Genomic DNA, 23,337 nt, shown 5'->3' with positions numbered 1-23,337 from the left:
AAGTGAAAACATGCGTTCCACAGCAGCGCTGGATGGTATTGGTGTATTTCAAAAACAAGCCTTGAAAACGTTTACTCGGAAAGGTAGGCTATCACTATTCCAAGCGTGCTGTGATGCAGCATATACAGTAGGCCTATATATCTTTTAAGGAGGTTCACTGCACTAACATCTCTCTTTTCAGGGGCATAGAGCTCTTGAAATAAAGTATCTTCCACCTCCGACATTCATTGATTTTTGCTTTCTCTATCTGCTCCCTCGTTCTCGATACTGTTCACGATATTAGTGATCACCATTTGGCAAACTTCTTCCACTTGTATTTCATGTAGCCATTACAACCAACGCGACAGCCGGTAATTTGGATGAGTCACGTTTTAAACTTCTGTGGTTTTGCCGCCGTTTCCTTTTGTTGGTTTGTTCCCGTAAACTATTAGTAACTTTATCATTGCTGTTGTTTTCCGACAATAAAAATAAATTGAATTGAATATACCATTCTTGAAAATATCAGCTAAAGATATAATATTATGGGTTGTTGCTGTTTTTTTTTTGTCCTAGGTTGTAACTTTTTCTTTTATTTCCCTTTCTATCTTAAAATTTTCTGAAGGTGTTGCGACCGTGCCAAATTTCTTTCAACTTAATTTTTATTTATTTATTTGTATCAGACAAGAATGCCCATATTCGAATAACTTACTTCGGTCACAAGCACGTTTTAACGTTCGTGTTTTTTCGTTTCTACCTTTTTCTCGACCTTTGCTATGTTGACGTGCATTGTTTTTGCTGTGATGGTCAGAAATAAAAACAACTGAACTGAACCAACCAACCATTTGGGTTGGTTGGTTGAGCGTTGGGCTCACAGTCGAGAGCCTGTGTGTTCGACTCCAGCCACCCGCACCTGCTGTTGTTTTTCTGGGCAAGAAACTTTACGATAATTGCCTCTACCCAGTGATCGATTTCGAGTAATGGGTAGTTCCAAATTTAAGTCATAAGCAGAGTAGACAACCGGAAACAGACATTGCCGTCGGCTGCAGCGTGAGTCAGGTGTACGTCGGAAGGCGTACACCGATGCATAGCGCTCAAGTCCGCTTTCCCGCAATGCAGGATAAAGATAAACAAACAAACAAAAAATTTCTCAGTCACGATTTCAACGGTTTCTCCAAGTTTAGAACAAAATTTTCATCTGGCAACACTTCCTTCTGAAACTCTAATGTTCAGAGTTGCCAATTTGGCTTTTTTGAAGCCAGATTTTGAGAACCTGGCTGTTTTTCAACTCGCTTGGCTTATTTTTTTCATGTTTCATCAATTTTTTGTCAAATTAATAAAAGGTCAACATATTTTTGGCTTAATTTTATCTTTCGCGATTTCTTTTAGGAAAAAAATTCGGTCTGCGTCAATTCGAGCAGTAATTTCTACCTTATATTTGGTTGTAGTGTCCGACCGAATTTCGTTTTGAAGCCGAAACTAGAAAATTTTCTAGTTGCTTGTCTTTTCATTAACTAAGTTTCTGTGTCGCTGAAGTCAAAGTTCGGTGGGACACTATTTGGTTGTGCACTTTTTATATGTGTATGCTTAATGAATACTAATTGCCTTGGCTTTTTCTTGGCTTTTTCAGCTGTTTTTTGCTGGCTTTTTTTAGGCTTTTTATGGTGAAGATAGGTTGGCAACTTTTCTAATGTTTTGGATTAATCGATTTCCATTTGCAGGTCCAGGTCCAGGAGCCAATTCCACTAGGTTTCAGGTTAGCAGTTAGGACTAGGTTTGCTTTTGCACAATGAAAGCACTGCAGATATAAAATTATCTGCAAGGAACGATTAGATGTTTTTAAATTATTTGTTACCTGTCAAAATTAATCTGGTCTCTCTTGCATTATGTCAGCTCCTTGAATGGCAGTGTGCTGTAGCTTCATGTGCAAACGTTGTGGAGAAATTTAATTTGTAGAAGTTTTATCATTTTTACTTTTTCAGCACTTCTATTTCATCATTTGCAACAAAAGATATAAAAATCTTTGTCTAGTTTTCTTTCACTTTGAAAGGTAGCCTACAGTACGCCCATGATAGTAGACAATTTTATCAACTTTCAACAAGATAGTCCAGGTGAAACAATTAGGTTACCAGAACACTTAGAGACGTCACACAACACTGGGATTGCTGGAAACATCCAGAAGCTCAGTTCATCAAAGACAGCATTGGTTATGATACATTCAACAACAATCATTTTTACAACTTTTTTTTATTGTATTGTAACATTTGAAATTAATAATAGTTTAAAAATACATTTTTGAAAAAGTATTATATTGATATATATTCTTCATCAATTTCATTAAAACTGATGAAGTGATGTTATTTTATTAGCAATATAACTTCAGTTATAATTGATTAAAATTTATTCTATATAGGTGTCTTCTAGCTTAGGCTAAACTGTTTTCAAAATGGACAATTTAAACACAACTTTGAAAACTGCTGCGGACAATCTCAACATGTATAATCTTGCATTTGACCTTGGAATTCTGTCAAAATTGTCTTACAAATACAATAATCAGCACAGAGTTTACAAATTTTTTCAAGCAATGAAAAAAGTTGAAAGAAATATGAGGAAATTCACTAATCTCAATCTTAGATGTTTCATACAAAATGAGTGCAGGTGGGTTAGTGTGGTAGCCTGGTAGGTCAGTACATCTTTTACTACTAGCCTGTATACGCAATTACGCATTGTATAGCAGATTGAATAACTATTATCAAAGTAACCTTTACAGCCTGTTTTAACCTTTGTGGGATCGTCAGTAAGCATCTTCTGACGATCTCGCAAAGGGAAAAACAGGCTGTAAAGGTTACTTTGATAAAATGATACAATCAACTTGAATTCAGAGGTGGGCACCCGCTACTTTTAAAGTAGCGCGCTACCGCTACTTGGACCAAAATAGCGCGCGCTACCAATTTACAAAAGTACCGTAGTGCACTACCGGTACCGCTACTCGGACAGAAGTAGCGCGCGCTACCGCTACTTCTTCCGCTACTTTTGTCTAAAATGACACTAGGAAATACTCTTCAAGTCCCAGTGACTCAAAACTGACCTTGAAAACGAATGCTATCATTCGTTTACACCAGTGGTTTTCAATCAGGGTTCCGCGGAACCCTAAGGTTCCGCCAGTAAGTCTAGGGGCTCCGCAAGTTTACATTCAAATCCGAGAGTCTATTTTATTATTATATGCATATTGTTTAAATACAATCAAATATTGATTAGGTTTGCAACTATTAATAAATTTGCTACACTTTAACACGTTCGCTGCAATCCCGAATTGTGCAAGAAACACCAGGCTCAAGTTTCTCATTGAATTTTTTATGAGAATAAATGTAATTTTTTACAGTTTGTATTTTTATGGTGCATAAATAAATCTGAACATGAGTATTTTAATTTAATTATATTAATCAAACGATATTTTTTGCATAAGGCAATTAAATTATTGAACAGGGGTTCCTCGAGCTTTTGGAATGTTTCATTGGGTTCCGTTCCACCACAAAGGTTGAAAACCACTGGTTTACACTGTCATTTTAACGTCGTTATAGAAAACACATTCTAAGGGAAGTTTATTGTTACGCATCTTTCAAAATCACGAGCATTTCAAAATGAGAGTCACTAAGTCCTGCCCGCTTTGGCTTAAGCACATCTTTTCCAAGAGAGAAAAGTCTCTCCACCGCAGCACTGGAAGGAATGGGGGTGTCTTATTTAATCAACAGACATTTTAACTCGGTATTCGAAAATCTCAAGGACTTGCTCTTGTCCGAAAAAAAGGCGTCCACAATTGTTGTTTTCTTCTGCACCGACGTTTCACGGGATTGCAGCTCCACACCAGAAAACGAGATTCTCAAAAGACCGACACTTGCAACCAAACTGATTATATAGCTGCTTGACTACGCCAAAAAACGAGTATTTTTTCATTTTAAATTAAAAGTAGCGGGTAGCGAGAGTGCGACTGAAAAAAAAGTAGCGCCTCTCTCGCTACCGCTACTTTGGAAAAAATAACGCCGCTACTCCAACTAATTAGTAGCGCAGCTACTGCTACTTTTGCCAAAAAAGTAGCGCCGCTACAAAAGTAGCGCGCTACTGCCCACCTCTGCTTGAATTAGCTCTGCTCGTCGTCGTGTGAGCTTCTGGGGCCGAGGGTCTATCCTTTTACCACCCCAGATTCACGATGTTCCCGGACTACACTGGAAGGCTGCTAGAGAGCAGCCAGTCTTTAGTTTCATCATCCATGATGCGCAGACCTTCCACTCCGTTAGGTGGCTTGAAGATGGTACAGTCATTGATGATGTGGTCTGCAGTCTGTTCCTCGGCACCACATTCACAGGAGAAGGAAGAAGCCATTCCCCATGCTCTGCTTAGCACTGCACTTGGCATAGTGCTCACTCTTTTATGGTATTTTACCATTTATCGTACTGTACTACATTGTATAGCAATAGTTTGTTGAGTTCCATATTTTTAGTACAACAGACTGGAAAAATTAATGAACTGGTATTGTGCTTGGTAATGAGGTTTTGATAACTTTTGCTTACTTTCTATGTGCTTGTGAATAAACTCACCTGAACATCAAATTACAGTTCTATCCTTAAATTTATTTTTATATTGTGTGTAAATGAAATCACTACTAGCCAAGCAGTTATATACCTAAAATGTTGCTTAGATAGAAGTATATATACTGATTTACTTGTAACACTCATTATGCTGAAACCTTATTAGGCTATGTTAGCAAAAGCAAGCCTATTGGAAACAAATCATGGCAGTTTTGCTTACTTGTAGAGGCTTTAAACCTACAAGATACGGTCTGGTTACCAAAAATGACACTGTGAAGATTGATCTTGGCATTTGTTTATTTATAAAGTTGGGTAGGCTACTCATCTGTTTGAGCTGTACTTTCTCTGCATGGCATAATGAGTTTCCACAATGATCCACTGTTCTTCATAAATTGACAAAATCCTAGTTTGTCCATGTTAAAATATTTTTAAAGATTTCCAGATGTGGACTTCCCCGGTGCCTCTGACCAGGAAGTCGCCCCATCACCACAGATTGTTCAATTCCATGCTTGCGATAGATATGCCTGATAAACGTCATTTGCCTTTTTATAACAAGTCTTATGAACAATGAACATGCCAAGATACACCTAGATTAAAAGCTAAACAAATATATGTATAGTAGCCTACAGCCACAGGCGTCATTTCAGGGGTGCGAAGGGTGCTTGAGCACCCCAAAATGAAAATCTGAGGTAACAACATAAATGCGAGAGCACCCCTGGGTCCTGGTTTGCATACAAAATACACCGATTCAAATGGAAATTTGCATTGCTAAATAACGTTTTTTTTTTCTTTCTTGAAAGTCGTTTCACCAAAGCGCAATATTTTCAGTGTTTTACATTTGTGTGTGGCACGCAGCGCCACACATATCAAGGGCAGACATGAATGTACTATTGCGTAACAATTAAGCACAAACACGCGCACTGCGTCAAGAAGTGCCGTTCGAGAGAAAACAATTTGTCTGGCTCGAAGAAAATTACTGTTTTCTACTCAAACGTCTACAAAAACATTCTGCAAACGGCGTCAGGTGCAATCGTTAGCCGTTTTCCTTGTTCATCATACCGAATGGCAGACTTGCTACGAGAGCTGCTAGAGAATCCCACAATGAAAGACGACGAAATTGCTGTTTTCTACTCAAACGTCTACAAAAACATTCTGCAAACGGCGTCAGATGCAATCGTTAGCCGTTTCCTTTCTTCATCATACCGAATGGCAGACTTGCTACGAGAGCTGCTAGAGCAGGGGTTCCCAAACTGGGGTACATGTACCCCCAGGGGTACATTTCGACTTTTCAAGGGGTACATTAGATTAAGTATAAGAATATTCTTTCAATAACTTCTAATCAGCCTTAAAATATTGCGAAGTTGCATATCTTAGGAATCCTTTCACCGCGAACGCTCAGACACTGCAGGCTAGGACAGGGATGCAAGAGGAACTGATTGAACTCCAACATGATGGCTTTGCATGCGATGTGTACTCTGAGAGAAACTTAAGTGATTTTTGGTTTACGATGTGCAAGTCGTACAAAAAGATTGCGGAACCTGCTATTCATGCATTGTTGTTGTTTCCATCAACATGGTTGTGTGAGTCAACATTTTCAGTGCTGCTTGGAATCAAATCAAAAAACAGATCACAGCTCAAAATACCTGAACATGATCTTCGTTGTGCTGTTGCTAATGTTTCCCCTCGTATTAATGAGCTTGTTGCTAAAAAGCAGGCTCATCCATCACATTAGCTAGGATTGCTAGGCTTATTCAGCCGACATATGGTTTGTTTGATTGATTGTAGTGTTTGTTTAACCTTGGATTACATTGTTATGAATAACTTTGTGTGCTTTGATTGGTACAAAATATCATGTATGCAGTCTTCTAATGCAGCTCTACTGTTAATTTGTTGCAATATCTAAACTTTCTAAAGCCAAAAATATAAGAAAATTTTGGGGGTACACGAGCAAATCTATAAATTGACCAAAGGGTACCGATGAACAGAAAGTTTGGGAACCCCTGTGCTAGAGAATCCCACAATGAAAGAAGCCGATGTTACGAAAGTAAGCCAATTTTATGATGGTGATTGGGAACGCAAGGATTTGCTGCGTGAACGCAAACAGTGGTTCGCTTGTTGCAAACGTGACGGTGATGTTGTGTTGTGACAGTGAATACGCTACGTCAGAAATTCATTGCACAGCCGTCAATGGTCGATATAATGCCAAATATATATGCAGCTTTGGTAACTTACATTGTTATGCCGACTTCTTCCTGTGAAGCCGAACGTTCCTTTTCGTTATTACGACGCTTGAAGACCTACCTTCGCAGCACTCAAACGCAACAACGACTGAACAATTTGGCCGTTATAGGTAGTTATCGCGAATTGGCGGAGAAATTAAACATGGAAGAACTTGTCACGGAGTTTGTTTCCAAGACAACGACCCGCAGAAACAAATTTGGATGTGATTAATTTATAGCAAGCCGCATTATAAGGTAGACGTGAACAAATTAAAGTCGAATATATTTCAATATTCAATGTAGGATCCCTTTCGCCTCGCATGTAATACTTGTTTTCATTTCTATCTGATCGTTTGACACACCGCTGCAGTCTATTCGATTACACATACGACAAAATTATCTTTTATGTTGATTCGACGTTTCATGACGTAGGCTAAACATGGTTGAATTTACTATTAGATTGAGTCATTTGTATTTTCCATCGGTCAGGTTTTCAATTGATTAGCCTATATTAACAATTTTCATAAGATAACTTAGAGCACCCCTAATTTCGACAAATTTAAAAAAAAAATTACGCCAATGCCTACAGCTACAGTGATATCTCGTTGAACAACTTATTAGTTGTGTTTATCTTTATTAAGCTTGCATACATGTATTCATCTGATGCTAATTTTTTAACTGAAATACGTGTTGTAAAAATTAAGATAGAATTTGTTTGTTTTACAGTTTGCCACCTTCCTTGCGGTTTACAAACGGTTTTATCCTTGAGCTGTCTTCATATTTCATCAAAGCTTTTTTGTACTTACATGAAGCAAGGAAGTCCTGCGTTGAATGTGCTGGGTATGACACACCAAGGGCTGGTTAAAAACGTTTTTTAGACATCATTTTTCAGTTTTTTATACTATTTTCGATCGTTTTGTACATTTTTTCAAGTACCGACAACTGTTTTCATTTATCATAACAAAGAACTGCAAAAGAAAGTATTAATTTATATATAGCTGTTAAATAACTTATTAAAAATTAGTTTGCTGCAGTTTTTCAAGTACTATAAGTCAGAGTTGTGGTCGCATGCTCAGCAAGTGGTACGGTACCAATGCACCACTTTTGCACCACCCAACTTCAAATGCTACTGAAGATGAGGACCGTTCAGTCCCAGCGGTGACCATGTTAACAATCAATCACCATTGTTACTTGTCTTAATTTCTTTTATTTGGTAGTTTCTTTGATTCCTGTCATTTCTTTCATAGCATATAGCCTATTATGACGAGTAGGTCTATTATATGAAGTATTATGATGTTCTTCGTAATCCCATTGGTAAACTTACAGTCTAGTCGACTGATACAAGTTAACTTATCGACAAAAAAGGAGAGTAGGCCACCACACTAATTTGGAAAATTCAAGTTCTTTCAATTTAATAAACTTGAATTTGCCAATTTAGTGTGGTATCTACTTTTTTTGCATATTTTATCACACTACGCAATGCGCATCGTCATGGATCATTGGTGAAATAAAAAAAAAATTTTAATGAAAAGTTTAGTGACGAAGTTTTATTTTCGGAACTTATCGATATCTTGATTATTTCAGGAGACATACTTCAGGGAAGAAGAAAGACATATTTTGTTCCAACATTTAAATTTTAGACAGATCGTTAGTGCAAAAAAGACAATTGTTTTTTTATATTTAAAAAACGAGCACAAAAAACGACTCACATCTGACACGTTTATCTATCTTGCTATGTTCAATCTGTATGAACTTGTTCAAATATACGAAAACAACTTCTTCATTGTAGATTGAGTGTAAATTTTCATGATTGTAGTATTATTTTATGAAAAAGTAGCAACACATTATACTGTTATGTTCATTTCTACCATTCAGGCCAAATGAAATTTATTTGAGTGAACGGTTGTATTTAGATTTTCAGCTGTCTTTGTGCAATTAACATTATATCAAAAACAATCTGAAGCACTCTTACTCATTTTGGCCACAAGTCATCCACATCAATATTGGATTTGGAACTGGTCAATTCAATCCACAACACTTTTCATTAGACTGTCATTCATTACTACACGTGTGCTTCTCTCTGTTTTTGTTTTATTTTTTGCTATTTGTTTTTTGGGTTTTGTGGCCGTGCTAACTACTGATATATAGCCTACTACATAATTTTTCATTCAGGCACGTTTTAAACCTTTCAAGGTTTTGCCACCTTTTCCCGTTCATTAACGTGTTGGTAGGTCTATATCGATTTTTGTAGTTAGTATCTTTTTCGTCCCGGACGCGTTAATGACGAAAAATAAAATGATTGATTGATTGTTTGATATTTCAGATATTCCTTGCAAATTCTTCGTGTGGCACATTTTGTCTCCTTGCACACTGTTGTGATTTCTGTGGTCAGCAATGTATGGAATATGGTGGGCGAATTGCAGAATGACATCAAAAACTGGTGAGGGTACCATGATTTACATACAGTTTAGTGGAGAATACGTACCATCAGGTTATGTTTCGCTCTGCTAGCTTATAAAGGCAAGCTTAATGCGCATGGATACACAAATGTTTTTGTTGATCAATTACCATATATCTTCTTCTTCGTGTGTCGCACGTCCGTAGCCCAGAGCATCACGCAAGCTCTTGCTCTATCGTTGAACTCGGCCAAATCCTGTGCAGAGCACCTTTCTTTTAGGTCAGGGCATTCGAGTAGATGTTGCATTGTTTGCTCCTGTCTGCATTTGCATTTTGTGCTCCCCATGGAATACCCCCAGTGTCTCATAATTACTATCTATACCTAGTGTCGCATTAGCAGAACGTTTTGCACAATATTGCTTCACTTCCATGATTGTCGATATTTTGCTGCTCAAATCCTAATAGATAAAAAGTGGCGTATGGAAACTACTCATAACATTTTAAAAGATTTTAAACTTGATTTCAAATGTATTTGACCAACCGTTGATGCTTGTGAAAACTAAGATGGTGCGGATTTAGGCCAGCTAACACTGTTTTGAGCAAGAATCACCATATCATATAAATGTACCGTGTCTTAACAAACTTCAAATATTGTGCCCAATTACGCCTGTAACTTTTATTTCCATTAATCTGTTACAGGTATGAAGCTCTTCTGTCGTACTCAAAAAACAAAAATATTCAACTTCCCCCGTTTCCATGTGAAGAAACTATTAACTTCCATGTTAACTCTCCCACCAGGGACAAGGTTGTGAAAGACATACCCAGTAAAGCGATAAGTGCCTTGCAAAAGCGCTTTGAAGGGGACAAGAAAATAAATTCAATACAAGCTAAGCTACTTTACCTAGCTGGCGATGACACGCAAGATCCTGATGTCACTGATGACGTGAGATCAATAATTCAAAAAGAAAACCCTAAATATTCAGTCGATATTTCCGACCACAACGATATTGGCCATGAGTTGGATGCTGACAGCGTTGCTTGTTCAGTCGCCACAAGTCACAGCCCATCGGTTGGGGTTGATGTTGGTGTGGCAGTGACGAGAAAATTGGTTGGTGAAGTCAACGACGAAGATTTAAGCGAGGTTACCGAGAAGAAAGCCGGTGAAGTTAAAGTTAAAAAGAAGAGTACAGGCAAATTGGGAAAGAAATCAAAGAAAAAGGTTAATAAAGAATCTGCTGGTGCTGTTGAAAAAATATGCGAGAAGAAAGTAAGTAAAAAAATCAAAAAGAAATTCAGTGAAAAAACTGAAAAAAAAATGTTAAAAAAAAGCCGAAAGAGTCCTATCAATGCAAGTGAAAATGAATGTGAAAAAAGCGGAACCAAAAAAAGGAAAAAAAAATCAATTCATAACAGCATACCTAAAAATGAGTTAGAGAATGACTCACCTGAGAAAATGGAAAACGAAAGCAAGCAAGCAATAGAAAATGCAGTTGAAGTCAACGGTGAACACGAATCACTTAAGAAAATTAAAAACAGAAAGAAACGAAAAAAAGAGCTTTTTTCTGAAACAAAAAGTTTTCGCCTTCCGACAGAAACTTCTGAAGGTGCAAAAAACGGCGATGACTTTGTCACTCTTTGTAAAAAAAGAAAAAGTAAAGATCTAAACGTACATTGTGCTAAGAAGAAGCGGTTGAAACAAATTTCAAGCTGAATCATATTTCACCAGCCGTATCTTCCACATTAGTTTTGTTGCTCACCCGATCATGAATAAAGCCAGATCGGATATTTCTATTTCACATGATGTTTTGAGGAATTTTTACACTTTTCGCAAACATGAGGTCCCACCTGGCAATTTAGTAAATAGTCCCCTCCAGCAAACATGTACGTCGGTATTGTAGCACGAGTGATTTAAAACAAATGTCTCTTAACTGCTTAGGTCGGATGATTGCTTAGTTTCATTATCATGTTGGTCGGTAACATCCGCTTTGTCACGGTAACTCGGAATGAAATCTACACCTTTTTAAGTTAAACAATAAAAAATAGTAAAGTAGTAAGATTTTAGTGTCGCTTCATCAAAATACTTGGTCGATATGCGCGCAGCAGTAATGGTGCCCCTGCGGTGAGACGGCGTTTTCTCTGCGATTCTTGCAGCTTACATTTCGTCTATCACCTCATCTATGCAATTGCGTCTATAGACGTTGAGTCAATGTAAAAATAACGGATTTCACTGTCTGGGTGAGTCATTACTATGAAGCCGATCATACCAAGAATATGAACTTTCTGGGGCATCTTAATTAATGCTTTAGTATCTACAGCAAGACAGGTGTGCCCAAGTGTCCGGGCTTTTCTTCTTCCGTTGTTGTTTTTACAGCACCTCACACAAGGCAGGGTGTAAACTATACACTGTAAAGCTCAGCTTTGAACATTAGTTTTCGCGGCATTACTGCATGTTATGCCCTCGCTGGGTGTATAAACCCTCAAAATATACATAAGTAATAAAATCCTATGCTTCATAAAAGCACCAGTAAGATGTTCGCTATTTTCAATTGTATTTTGCTGACTGACGTGGTTTTGACGTGACGTAAGGGATAAAGTAACATGAGCTCAACCACAAAATTATAAAAAATATATTCAATAACCGTTTCAGCAAACACCAACACAATGTGCAATCATGAATATACTTCATCAATGGAGTCGAAACATCAGTGGCTGGGTAATGGGGTGGGTTGGAACGCTATGAATCGACATACTTTTGCGCACGTCTGACATAGCAATCATACCCAGCACGATGTTTAAAGGAAAGCAGTTTGCAGACACGAAGAACTTCCCTTTCATGTCTGCTGATAAATTCGTAAACTAAACCACAAGTATTCGAATCGCACGGGGGTGGCTTTGAACTGCATTAGCTTACCGTTTTCACGTTTAAATGACTGAGAGTAATGCCTACTTTGTACCATTCCCACTTCGATCACACCGTAGCTTTAAAGTAACCAGGTGTCATCACATGGCTAAACCAGGACTTCCAGTCGCAACACGGCCATCAAACTCTGATTGCAAGTGCCGAGATTTTTTGGGCCGTTTAAGTCAATGACAGTTACTACAGGTTTGACAGGAAATACAGTGCAGTTGGCTGTTGAAGCGGTTACATTCAACAACGCTTTCGTGATCAATCTACATTCATGTGGAAAAGGCGTCGCTCTACATTTCAACAAATATGAACTTGCCCGATCACTTTCAATGCAGATATCTTCGAAAGGCGTTTGAGAAACCTTTAAGTAAAAATGATAGATTGAAGATTATTTAATTCTATTGATTCAGCGTCACGAGATTCACTGTGTCAAATTTTAACCATGAACCTCACAGGCAACTGATGACGCAAAAGTGGTTCAACGTTAAAATTTGGTGCGTCTTGATTGGGGAAAAAACGCCTAGAAAAACACCTTGAAAGGAAGACAATAAAAGCAGCATTAAAAAAGAAAATCGTGAAAACATCACATTGCGGTGTATGTGATACAACCATGGATACAACACTTCCTTTTTTTACATTTTGTTGGGGACAAGTTGAAATTGTACTAAATAAACTAATATGCTTTTTAGGCCATACTTGTGAAATCATTCTTCTCAACGTTGGTTGGGAAAAGCTTGCATAAGTTATCGGTGCAATTTACATCTGAATATAGAAATTCATTTTTGTTTAGGCAAAGTGTTCTTGAAATTTAATCATCACACAATGACCGAGTTTCCGATTAAGGGAACGTTCAAATATTACGTAACGCCTTCGAGGGGGGGGTTTATGCAAAGCGTTACGTTAGCGTCACATCGGGGGGGAGGGGGTTCAAGCAAAACGTTACGTAACGCTTTCGAGTACGGAATGGTAGTTTTTTGTGCTGAATTCGTAGTGAAAAACCGTTACATGGGGGAGGGGGGGGGGGGTTGAAAAAAGCGTTACGTTGGCGTTACATGGGGGAGGGGGGGGTCAAAAATTCGGAAAAAAAGCGTTACGTAATATTTGAACGTTCCCTAACTGGCTATGATAGAAGGAGAAATATACTGATCAAAGAAATAAATTATCAAATCCCATGATCTATCACCACTACCATAACATGCTTGCTTGATTGATCATAACTTAGTTCAGTTTTCCTGGTACTCTGTTTTAAAGAGCTCGATTCAAACTTTGTTGATTTCCCAGTTATTCAGATGTATAAGGCCTTTATTAGGGAGTGGGGGAGGGGTGACATTGCGGTATACATACGAGAAGAAGATGACAAAATCGGCGTCATATGATATTTGTTAACAACAGCATCTTAGTTAGGCTTCATAAGTTATGAATAATAACAATGATATAAAAGGGATTAAAATGGTTTACCATTTAAAACCAGACAAAGTCACATAGAAAGCTCTATGGCAGCCATTGCTTCGTGTTTTGCACAAACTGTCTGAGAATGCGATTTTGTAATCCTCCGTTGCTCTTCACAAGTTTAGTATTTTAGTTTATTTGTTCCAGAAAACCAAACACTAACCGATGTTTGACATTCATCACAACGATTCGGTGACGTCATTTGATTTTCCCAAAACTGGAGTGTTCTACGGAGCCACACAGAAAAGAAGTCGCCAAATAGTTCTCGCTAAGCCGAACCGAATTATTGCTTTGGTAACAACCTTGCAAATCCCAACCAATAAATTCAACGAGTTTTGTGTAAAATGTTAAACCTTTGCCCAGTGTCATCGCATCATCTGATTTGAAGAAAGTCAAAGCATTGTTCATAGATGGAAGAGCATTCCGCGCTCCAGTTTGACGTTATTCGCTTTGGTCTCTTCCACGACCTTTGAATCGTAACGTGAAAGGTCAAAGGTTACTGACACTCGCTGTTCGTGGAACTGTAGATTTTCCGTGCGCAGCCTTTTCGCCCAACTTCCTCCAAACCACCTGAAATGGTATTATATGAATTGCGTTTCATATGAAATGCGTAGAATTGGTAGTGGACAGTGGCGGGTCCAGGGGGGTGATTGCCCCCCGCCCTTCAAAACACAGAAAAGTAACTTTATTTACGGTATATTTGCAAGGTCGGTTTAATGTTGACCCACCCCACACGTTGTTATATTTTGTTGAAATCGCCTCCTAACGTTACTTGCTGAATCCGCCCCTGTTAGTGAATATAAAAACAAAGCTTTGTGTTGGCATTCATTGCCACAGATCATGCAACAGAAAACATAACTACACAGGTGCTTCAATTTGTGTTGCCGTTATAATCGGCGGGAGTAGTCGGGTCGGTTTGGCATTAATTCTACGAGAATGCACGACCACGACAACAACACGCCACAACATCAACTAAAAAGTTTAGAAACTGCTCCGTGATTTGTTGTTCAACTGTAAAAAAATATATTTATTCACACCATTGCTGAAGATTGGTGTCCCATCGTATCACATCACTAGACCGATCCTGCGACTGTATGTTTACACCACTCCTTTCCCCAACTACCAATGTTCGTCACTTTATTTGGCTCAACGTGAAATATTTATTGAATCATTATTTAAACCACCTATATTTCAAGGTTCTGAAAATTTTGAAAGGCTTCTAAAAGAAGTGGCTACGTTGATGGGATATTTTTTGGGACAGTACCATTTCAATTTGTTTGCACAACAATACAACATGGTTACCAGATATTTTATTTGTCTAATTGTCATTCCTCATTACGATTGCCACAACAGATTACTTACGCGTCAGACAAATGAGTCTCCGGACTGTTGGTTAAGCAAGAGAATAAAAATGTTTCGATAAAGCCAAAGATATCGCAAGTTTTCTGTTGTTGCACACATTTAAATTTTCTACCAAATATTCCCGGTTTGAAAAGATAGTCTTCGATTTTACAACACGCTTTAAAATTTTCAAAACGCTTAAACTATAGGCTACCCAGCAGCCTAGAGCCATCTACTAGCCTAGTCTCCCACTTTACAATAAGCGATGATTTTTCCACAGGCAAAGTGATAATTTCTCACTGGTGTAACGTTTTTTCAAAACTATCTTCCCACAAAACAAAATATTTAATTTATGACGGTGCTGAGGGGTACACCCAGCTCTACATATTTTAAATAACGTAATTTTCTTTTTAATTTAAATATAAATTTTCGATTTTGCGAAGCTGTTTGAATCAACAATGTTTGCACTCATCTAAACAAGAAACTAAAGCTCTCAAACCATCCTTACGTTGCACATCTCTCGGACCATCTCTTTTTCCTTGTCGTCAAGCACAGGGGAGTGTGGATACGTCGTATGGGCCGGGTCTTTGTCCATCCGATCGTGTAGTTCTAAGACCTGTCAATTAAGGTCCATGACGTCAATAAACTAGTGGAGTATATTTACCAAAACAAGAGTCCAAAAATATGTAAAATTCTAGCAATGCTTTATCAGCATCAAAATTCAACTGTTTTCAGCAACAGAGCAGAGATCATTTAAACTTTAAAACTCATCAGTGCACATCAACAACATGGAAAATTATAAAAAATCATGTAGTATTTTTTTGTACTCCGAATGTTGCAAGCATCATATCCTCCCACACAATAAGTCTATATTGCAGGCTGATAATGAACCATCTCAGCCTGGTTGCAATTGCAGGGTGAAGCCAGATTGTCCTTTGAATGGACAATGCTTGCAGAAGGCCGTTGTTTACAAAGCCACCATTGATAACGGCCCTAAGGTTCTTAATTACATTGGTTGTTGCGAGACTACCTTTAAAAAACGTTGTTCCAACCATAAATGTTCCTTTTTGGATAGATCTAAACGAAACAGCACGGAACTATCTCAGGCAGTTTGGGACCTTAAAAACAGGGGTGTTGATCCTAAAATAACATGGTCCATCCATTGCTGTGCTCGGCCTTATAGTGGAGGTGGTCGTAATTGTGGCCTCTGTTTGGCTGAAAAGCTGGCCATTCTGAAGGCTGATAGTAACCACCTTCTGAACAAGCGTTCTGAATTGGTGGGTAAATGTCGTCATAGAAACAAATTTAAACTCAAGTACTTCAAAATAAAAATTCTTTTTAATTGTAGGCCTACAGGTTCTAAATTTAAAAATAAATTTCATTTGATTTTTACAGGTTATAAATTTCAAACTAAATTTCATTTGGTTTTTACAGGTTTTTAAAAAATTAAATTTCATTTTGTTCAGGTTACTACAGGTTACTTTATCCTTATGGCATTTTGCTTCATTGTGATGTCACAGGTGTTGGCATCATTTTGCTCGGTTGCAAGCTGAACATTCTAATTGAGGCTTTGTAGTAACGGATGGAGGTAGCCCTTTGTAATTCTGAGGGTTTTTTGCAGATTGGATTATGGTTATAATATTTAATATCTTTTCAGGAATTACAGGTTTAAAAGTTTTTTGCAGATTAAATTACAGTTACAATATTTAATATCTCTTCAAGAATTACTGATTTATTGTTTTTGCATGTTTTTCAGAACTTCTGATGATCCGTTAAAGGTGAAACAGCTGGTTAAGGATTCAGATAGTAATAACTATATTTGATTTAGTATTTTTTTATGTTCAGAAATGGTAAATTATATTGAATATGAGGCTTTCGTTGTTCTTGTTTTGAAGAGCCGGTTGACATTGGCATTAAACTCCGATACTTTGACGAGAAAAACGAAAATTTTCCCTAGTGGTTGCAGGGGTGGATCGAGCAAGTAGTTTTAGGGGGAAAGGGGCCATTTAACAAAACACAATGATGTGTAAGTCTACATTAATCCGATCTTGCAAAAACACGATGATTACAGTGATTGTTCAGTGTTTTTTTTTTGGGGGGGGGGGGGCGATCGCCCTCCTCCCCTGGATCCACCACTGAGTGTTTTGCATTTTTGAGTTTTCAAAAAGATAAATTCTATCGAGCAGTACAACGGGTTTGAAGCTAAAAGTTTTTTAACCTTTCCACATTTCAACACCTGTGACATCGTAGCATACGGTACTAAAATCAGAAAATCTGTCGTCAAAATGCTTAGAGCCGAAAATAAAAACAATTAAGTTGTGCAACTTTGATATTGTAGAAAACCATTTGTCATGACTAGTTGGCGGTCATCACATTCGCCTCCTTGCCTTTTCGCACTAACACCACAAAAGGTCTCATAACGACGTTCGGCACCAGTGGCGGCTCGTGACTTTTGGCCATGGGGGTGCTGTTAAATATGACGTCATGAAGTGACAGGAACGGACGAGCGCCGAAGGCGCGAGCCTTCTAGGGGGGTCTGGTGGCATGCCCCCCCAGAAAATTTTGCACTTTTATATGCTCTAAAATGCCATTCCTGGTGTTTTCAGGACAAAAAATAAAAATTTTAAGCAGTTGAAAATGTGGATTTTTAGAACTTTGAAACAAAAAAAATGTTTTTTCGTAATACTTTAGCTGCCAGCGTTTTGAAAATATGAGAGGAGTTCTCCTCTTCCTCTTGTTGCCATGGTAATGAAAAAATAGGTTGCCAAACTATTGAAACGCACTTTGAAATTTCGGAGCAAATCGGTGTTGCAATTGATCGGCGAAATGACAATTGCATTTACAAGCGCCGCGCCAGTCAGCAAATCAGTTTTTTTTTTACATTGAATCAACTTGTTCAGACGTGAAGTCTATGCAAAGAAAAACGATAGGCCAATTGGTTGATTCAACGTATTCAGACGTTGAATCAATGTAAATACGAACTGTTAGGCTAATTGGGTTCTTTGAACAAATCCAATGGCTTTAGTAAATGTTTCTCAATTAAAACCTGTACCTAGTTAGCAAAGTTCCCTTTTGTACATGATTTCAACGTCTGGCGATGTGAAATGATACAAAAATGAAAAAATTTGCAGGTCAAGTGCCAGGCTACAGTGCCGACGTTGCACTTGGCCTGTTGCACCTATAGGCTACCATGTTTGGTTTGCCTCTATATGACATACATTCAAAAGTTTTGTTGACATCAAAAATTCTTTGACTGTTTTGAGTTACAGCATCTTTTTGTGAAAAAGGTTGTTTTGATATAAAACAATTATTTTGAAGAGTCTGTTTAAACTACTAACTTACAGGCTGAAGGCACTCAAAAGCAAACAGTGGATGAGATATATTTCAAATATCATATTTTTATTATTATTTATTTGCTTCAGACAAAGCTGTCCATATCCAAAACAACAAAATAATACACAAAATGCAAATGCACAAAGTGACAGAGAGCCACTTTGGATGCAGTCGGTTTAAAAGCTCACTAAATAGGCTATCTACTGTTACAAATTTACATACAATTGGAAGAATTGAAAGTATTCAGAACGATAAAAACAATCAGATGACATCAGGCCTGATATAAAGCAATTTGAGGAGTGAACGCAATGCATAAAATCATCAAATTTTTGAACATATTATTACCATAAAAATGTAGGACTAGCAGTAAAAATTGCCTTTGAACATTGATTTTGTTGTGATTTGCAGTAAGCAACTACCTGACAGCAAAATCTGTCATTTTTACATGGATTCAACATCTGCAGACGTTGAATCAATGTAAAAATGGTGGATTTTGCTGTCTGGGTAGTCATAAAACATTGAGAGCTATAAGCCTTATTGTTACTCAACGCAAAAAGAAAGTTTACTAGCTGGACGCATATTGGACATATGTGTCTAAGTGCCACTTGTACTATGAGACAACTTTTCTTCCTCCTGATCAAGACATCTTTCCGAACAGCTTTTCCTCTGACTATTTATGTCAAATACCGTGATATCTTCTTCAGCTCTCTTCTTTTATTCCCGCATCTACATGAGTTTAAAATATACTACTGTCTTATTTCATTTTTAGGCAAAAATTTTCACAAAAGTTGCGGTACTTGTTTGCATAAATACGAGCAGTTTCCTTTACAGTACAGTAGGCTATGCTATTATCAGGTACCGTACGGTACCATGTAAAACATCGTAATCTTAATGTTAAGCAACAGAAAGCAAGGTTGTTAAAACTAACATTTAAATTGGGTGATCATTTATTTTTTCTCACCTCATATTCCACTTGACTTTCACTTTCATATCCAAAATTACTTGTCTCTGCCAAAATACTTATATATGGTTTGACATATCAATGTTGGACAACACATTTTATAGATTGGAAAGTTTCAAATTAACTTATTTACAACCTAATTCAATAACGCAAATCTGCAATTTATATATACCATTAAGGTTTGATCTGGCATTATAGATTTGATGTTTCATACAGTAGGCTATGCAGTTTAAAGATTCATAGCCTATTCACTGTTGGCATATACCGGTAGCGGTAGTTCAGTTTATTTTTCATCATTAACGTGTCTGGAATGAAAATGGTTGTGAAAGCTACAATATAGACCTAACATCAATACGGTATACGAACATGCCAATAAACAGGAAACGGTACCGGTAACCAGTTAATGCTATGCATATTGCATAGGTCTATCTATACTGAGAAATGTTAAAGAAAATAAATGTAGCCTATGCTGTAAGCATCTGTTCTTAGTCCAACATCATTGTCTAAAACACTGACGTCTAGGTCTAACTCTACAAAAATACTTAATTTACATTAGTCTAACTTTAAACTGCTCAAAAAGCAACTGCAAGTTAGTGAGGGAGAACAGCACACATTTAGCTGCCTGACTAGCTTCGACTGACAGGGTTGCCAATAGTAATACCACTGGCTTACAGTCCAGCAGTTTCTGTCGTAAGAGAAATTTCAAGACTACAACATGGCAACTCTGGTACTGCAAAAAACGCAGTCCCTCTCCCAGCCAAAATCATCGCTTGTGAGAAATTCGCGCATGCGCAATACCGCACAAACTAGCCGAAACTGGGACTGCAGTACCAGAGTTTCCGTACCAGAATTTGTTTAATGCGGTGATTTGTGCTATTGTTTTCTAGATATGACGATAGGTTTGAGAAGATTTTCAAGAAATACACATATATTAGGTTCTTCAATAAAGGTTAGGTTATACATTAAGTTATATGTGCAACCAGTGAAATTACGCTAGGGGGTGCTGCAGTACCGCAGCACCTTCTGACGAGCCGCCACTGTTCGGCACTACACTTCGATATTACTGAACTAATAAGTTGCACAAAACCTTGAACTCATGATCATCCAACATGAATCTAGCTCTAGCGCATTGCGTGCAGTCGTGATTTTAAGATATTTAAACTGCCAAATTCAATTTTCCAGCCACTAGATGACACAACAGAGTTAATCTTGAGATGTAAATTTTATCGACGATCCAAGTGCTTGAAAGAACAGATATCAAATAGAAATCTGTCACCACTCCATCTGACGAAGTGATGAAATGTGAAAAGATTTCCTAAACAAGTCATCCTACACTATTGATGACAGGTATCGTGGCTAGCCTTTTCTCCCATGAGTTGGTCATTTAGAGCGCCTCCAATCGAACTTGTCATATACTCGATTGATGACAGAGGTGCCCTCTACCTCAACATCTGTCTATTCTGTTGGAATCAACTTCCCTAAATGTTGTTACTCCCATTTGCTACAAAACTCAACTATGGTAGCAGACCGGCAGTGCATGTGCATCGATTTGGGTGCAAGCAGATACAAATGTTTAAGCGGGAAACTATCGCTGACGTAAGCTTCCTGAAGCAGAATGGCGATGACCTGGTAAGATTCTAAAACTCGTTGAAGGCACTTCAATGATCTTCGTAAGACCTCCCACGTTCAGCTATAGGAGAGTGACTTTCTTCTCTTACGGGAGTTGAAGCCGACTTGCCTTGGTAAAGGGACATGCTTAAGTTAGGAACACGCCTGCAGTGTTGGAACGGGCAAGTCAACGTTAGTTTAACCACAATCTCTCAGAGTGTTGACATTTACCTCACAACAAATGTGAGTTACCAGGGCTCACAATAAAAAGAGGAAGTTGTCAACTTGAACCCGTTGAACAAAAGAAAATTTATCACATTACCATAAATTTGTCCAGCCATCAGATAGTCATGTGGTTGGAAGATAAGTGAAGAATATGTGACCGGCTGACAAATATGTCATAGCCATCATGCAAAGAAACCATTTCAACTAGTATTACCTCCTACCTTCAATGCATTTATGATCGCTTCAGGTTTTTGTAATGGAAAAGAAGTCGGAGACGAACCGTGAGTTTGAGGCCCAGATAAATAGTTCTGCGTGATAACATTAAATAGCAATATATTTCAACAACGTTCTATTTGATTGAGAACCTGCTCTCAATTATGGTATAACAGGCTGTAAAGGTTTTTATGTGACTAGTAACTATGCCTGATATCAACAGCGTTTCTTGTAGAATCTAACGAAAAACCTTCAACTTCTCATCATGCAACATGCACAGAAAGGTTTGCAGTTTGTCTCAGCAAATTTGCGTTAGATGTTAGAAGCTGGTGGTAGCCATGCTCCAGCGAGAAAACCAGTCAGTAACTCAAATTTGACGTCTGCGGAAAAAAGAAACTGCTCTATGATGACCTTTCTCGCAATTGCGAATTTTTTCTAAAACCAACACGCAATCGTGTTTACACTTGCAACAGCGACGTTTCTGGGGCATTGCATTTGTTAAAAAATGTAGAAAATCGATGTAAAAGAACACAATCAGATCATCACTAATGCCACTAGCATGATACACTTCCTAATTAGCCTTGAAATCCAGACTAAGCATTGCATGTCCGCTTGTGGTTGCTCGATCAGATACGTTGAGTGGTTAGCAATGGCTGGGATATGCATTAAGACAGATGCACTGTATTATAAACAAACGTTGAATTAATGTAAAAAAGACAGTTGATTTGCTGTCTGGGAAAGTCCAAGCAACAAATCTGATTAATTCACTGGAATTTAAAAAGACCCAATGAAGCTCAAATAATACAAGAATGGAATGTCATTAAAGTGCCATTGTAATAACCCTTCCATTATAAGCAAGCTCGACGAGATTTAGAGATGATCAAAACAAATCCAACCAAAACCACCTTTCCGCAAGGATTAGTTCTCTTCTCAATCAAGTGTGAAAACATTAATTCAATTTCGAAATGTCAGTTTCAAAAAGTGTATCACTGTCAACATTTGCAAAGCAACACCCAGTCAGCAAATCAGTTCGTTTTAACGTTGATCCAACGTCTCGTAGACCTTAAATCAATGTAAAAAGAGCTGGTTAGCGAAGTGATAATCTACTCATGCAAGAAGCCAAATTGTAGTCAACTCAGCTTCACGAAAATGCGCATTCAAACAATGCATGAAGCGTGAAAATCCATATTGTTGCTTTCAGTTTGCATATCATCAGACGACGACATTCATCAGAAAAGTCAACATTTTGTCGGAGAAAGTATTATAATTATTCATCAATGTACGTATTAAAGCACACATAAACCCCTTAGCAAAGTTACCTATTGGCAAATGGATGAAAATCACGGCAATGCATTTTCACTGTTTCATCCGACTGGATCATAAATTACGTTAAATACATGCAAACGTCTGACTAAAACCTGTCAAGTCTGCTCAATGTCAAATGCAGCCTGCAGCGGAAAAGATAGTAAGGTCTTTCTACTTGACATCAGCACAACATGGCTTCAAAATAAAACGCCAAAGTAAATTTGTTGAAACCCAAATTCCCTGTTTGTGTTGATGGATTAGTACAAACTATCGACACAAATTTTCCACCCGACACACACAAATCTTCCACCCAAACTATCGACACAAATCTTCCACCCAGATAACTCAGTTACCACAGAGCAGGCCAACAAGTTCTTTAAATTAAAAGCAGCGCAATCTCATTTTTGCAGTCGCATCGGGTAGTGAATATCAGAGCAGCATTGCTTCAATGTCGTTGAACAAAAAAAGATAATAGGAAATGCAAAGTCAATTGAAGTTTCACACTTCTTTTGTTTACTTCGAGGTCAAATGAGAAAGGTTTCCTAGAACGTTGTGAACGTGTCAAGCAAAGGAGAGAAGTTTAGGGAATTGACCAAGAACATTCAATCTTGTATGGCTGCAAACTAATCGGACAAACAAAGTCCCACGGACTTTGAATCAAAAGGATCGATTACAATTAAACCAAGATGCGTAGTTGATAACATCAAGGTCTTTGCACCATAGGTTCCACTTAATTTAAGAGGTATGTGAGTTTCAGTCAGTCGAAAAAGTTTTTTTGTGACATGTCAATGGAAGTTGTGTGCTTGCAATAAAAAA

At 37.8% G+C, this 23,337-nt stretch overlaps 2 protein-coding genes across 3 annotated transcripts in view; one reads left to right on the top strand and one right to left on the bottom strand.

Annotated features, from left to right (window-relative positions):
* Positions 1 to 2,394: 2,394 nt before the first annotated feature.
* LOC145784271 (uncharacterized) lies at positions 2,395 to 10,963 on the top strand. The gene is made up of 4 exons (XM_082596059.1): positions 2,395 to 2,634; positions 7,508 to 7,621; positions 9,105 to 9,221; positions 9,878 to 10,963. Exons 1-4 carry the CDS (start codon positions 2,423 to 2,425, stop codon positions 10,887 to 10,889), a joined length of 1,455 nt encoding a protein of 484 aa, XP_082452185.1. The 5' UTR covers positions 2,395 to 2,422; the 3' UTR covers positions 10,890 to 10,963.
* A 747-nt stretch (positions 10,964 to 11,710) lies between these two features.
* Positions 11,711 to 23,337, bottom strand: part of LOC145784272 (coiled-coil domain-containing protein 85C-like) — a 29,419-nt gene continuing 17,792 nt past the window's right edge. The window contains exons 5-7 of one of the 2 annotated variants that reach the window (XM_082596061.1): positions 21,225 to 21,311; positions 15,385 to 15,492; positions 11,711 to 14,105 (exon numbers count right to left, since the gene is read on the bottom strand). In XM_082596061.1, coding sequence (XP_082452187.1) covers positions 14,025 to 14,105; positions 15,385 to 15,492; positions 21,225 to 21,311 — 276 coding nt within the window. In that variant the 3' untranslated portion in view covers positions 11,711 to 14,024. The remainder of the gene's footprint in view (positions 14,106 to 15,384; positions 15,493 to 21,224; positions 21,312 to 23,337) is intronic. The other variant, XM_082596062.1, reaches the window with a different exon arrangement.

Source organism: Aplidium turbinatum, chromosome 15 (genome assembly GCF_918807975.1).
Source record: "Aplidium turbinatum chromosome 15, kaAplTurb1.1, whole genome shotgun sequence".
In the NCBI taxonomy this organism is placed as follows: domain Eukaryota; kingdom Metazoa; phylum Chordata; class Ascidiacea; order Aplousobranchia; family Polyclinidae; genus Aplidium; species Aplidium turbinatum.
Note: the sequence above shows the minus strand (reverse complement) of the source record. Positions and strands in the feature narration are given on the sequence as shown.

Coding starts and splice junctions, on each gene's coding strand:
- LOC145784271 (XM_082596059.1), top strand. CDS start 2,423: ATGGACAATTTAAACACAACTTTGAAAACTGCTGCGGACAATCTCAAC. Junction 2,635..7,507: donor TTCATACAAAATGAGTGCAG/GTGGGTTAGTGT, acceptor TTTGTTTTACAG/TTTGCCACCTTCCTTGCGGT. Junction 7,622..9,104: donor TCCTGCGTTGAATGTGCTGG/GTATGACACACC, acceptor TTGATATTTCAG/ATATTCCTTGCAAATTCTTC.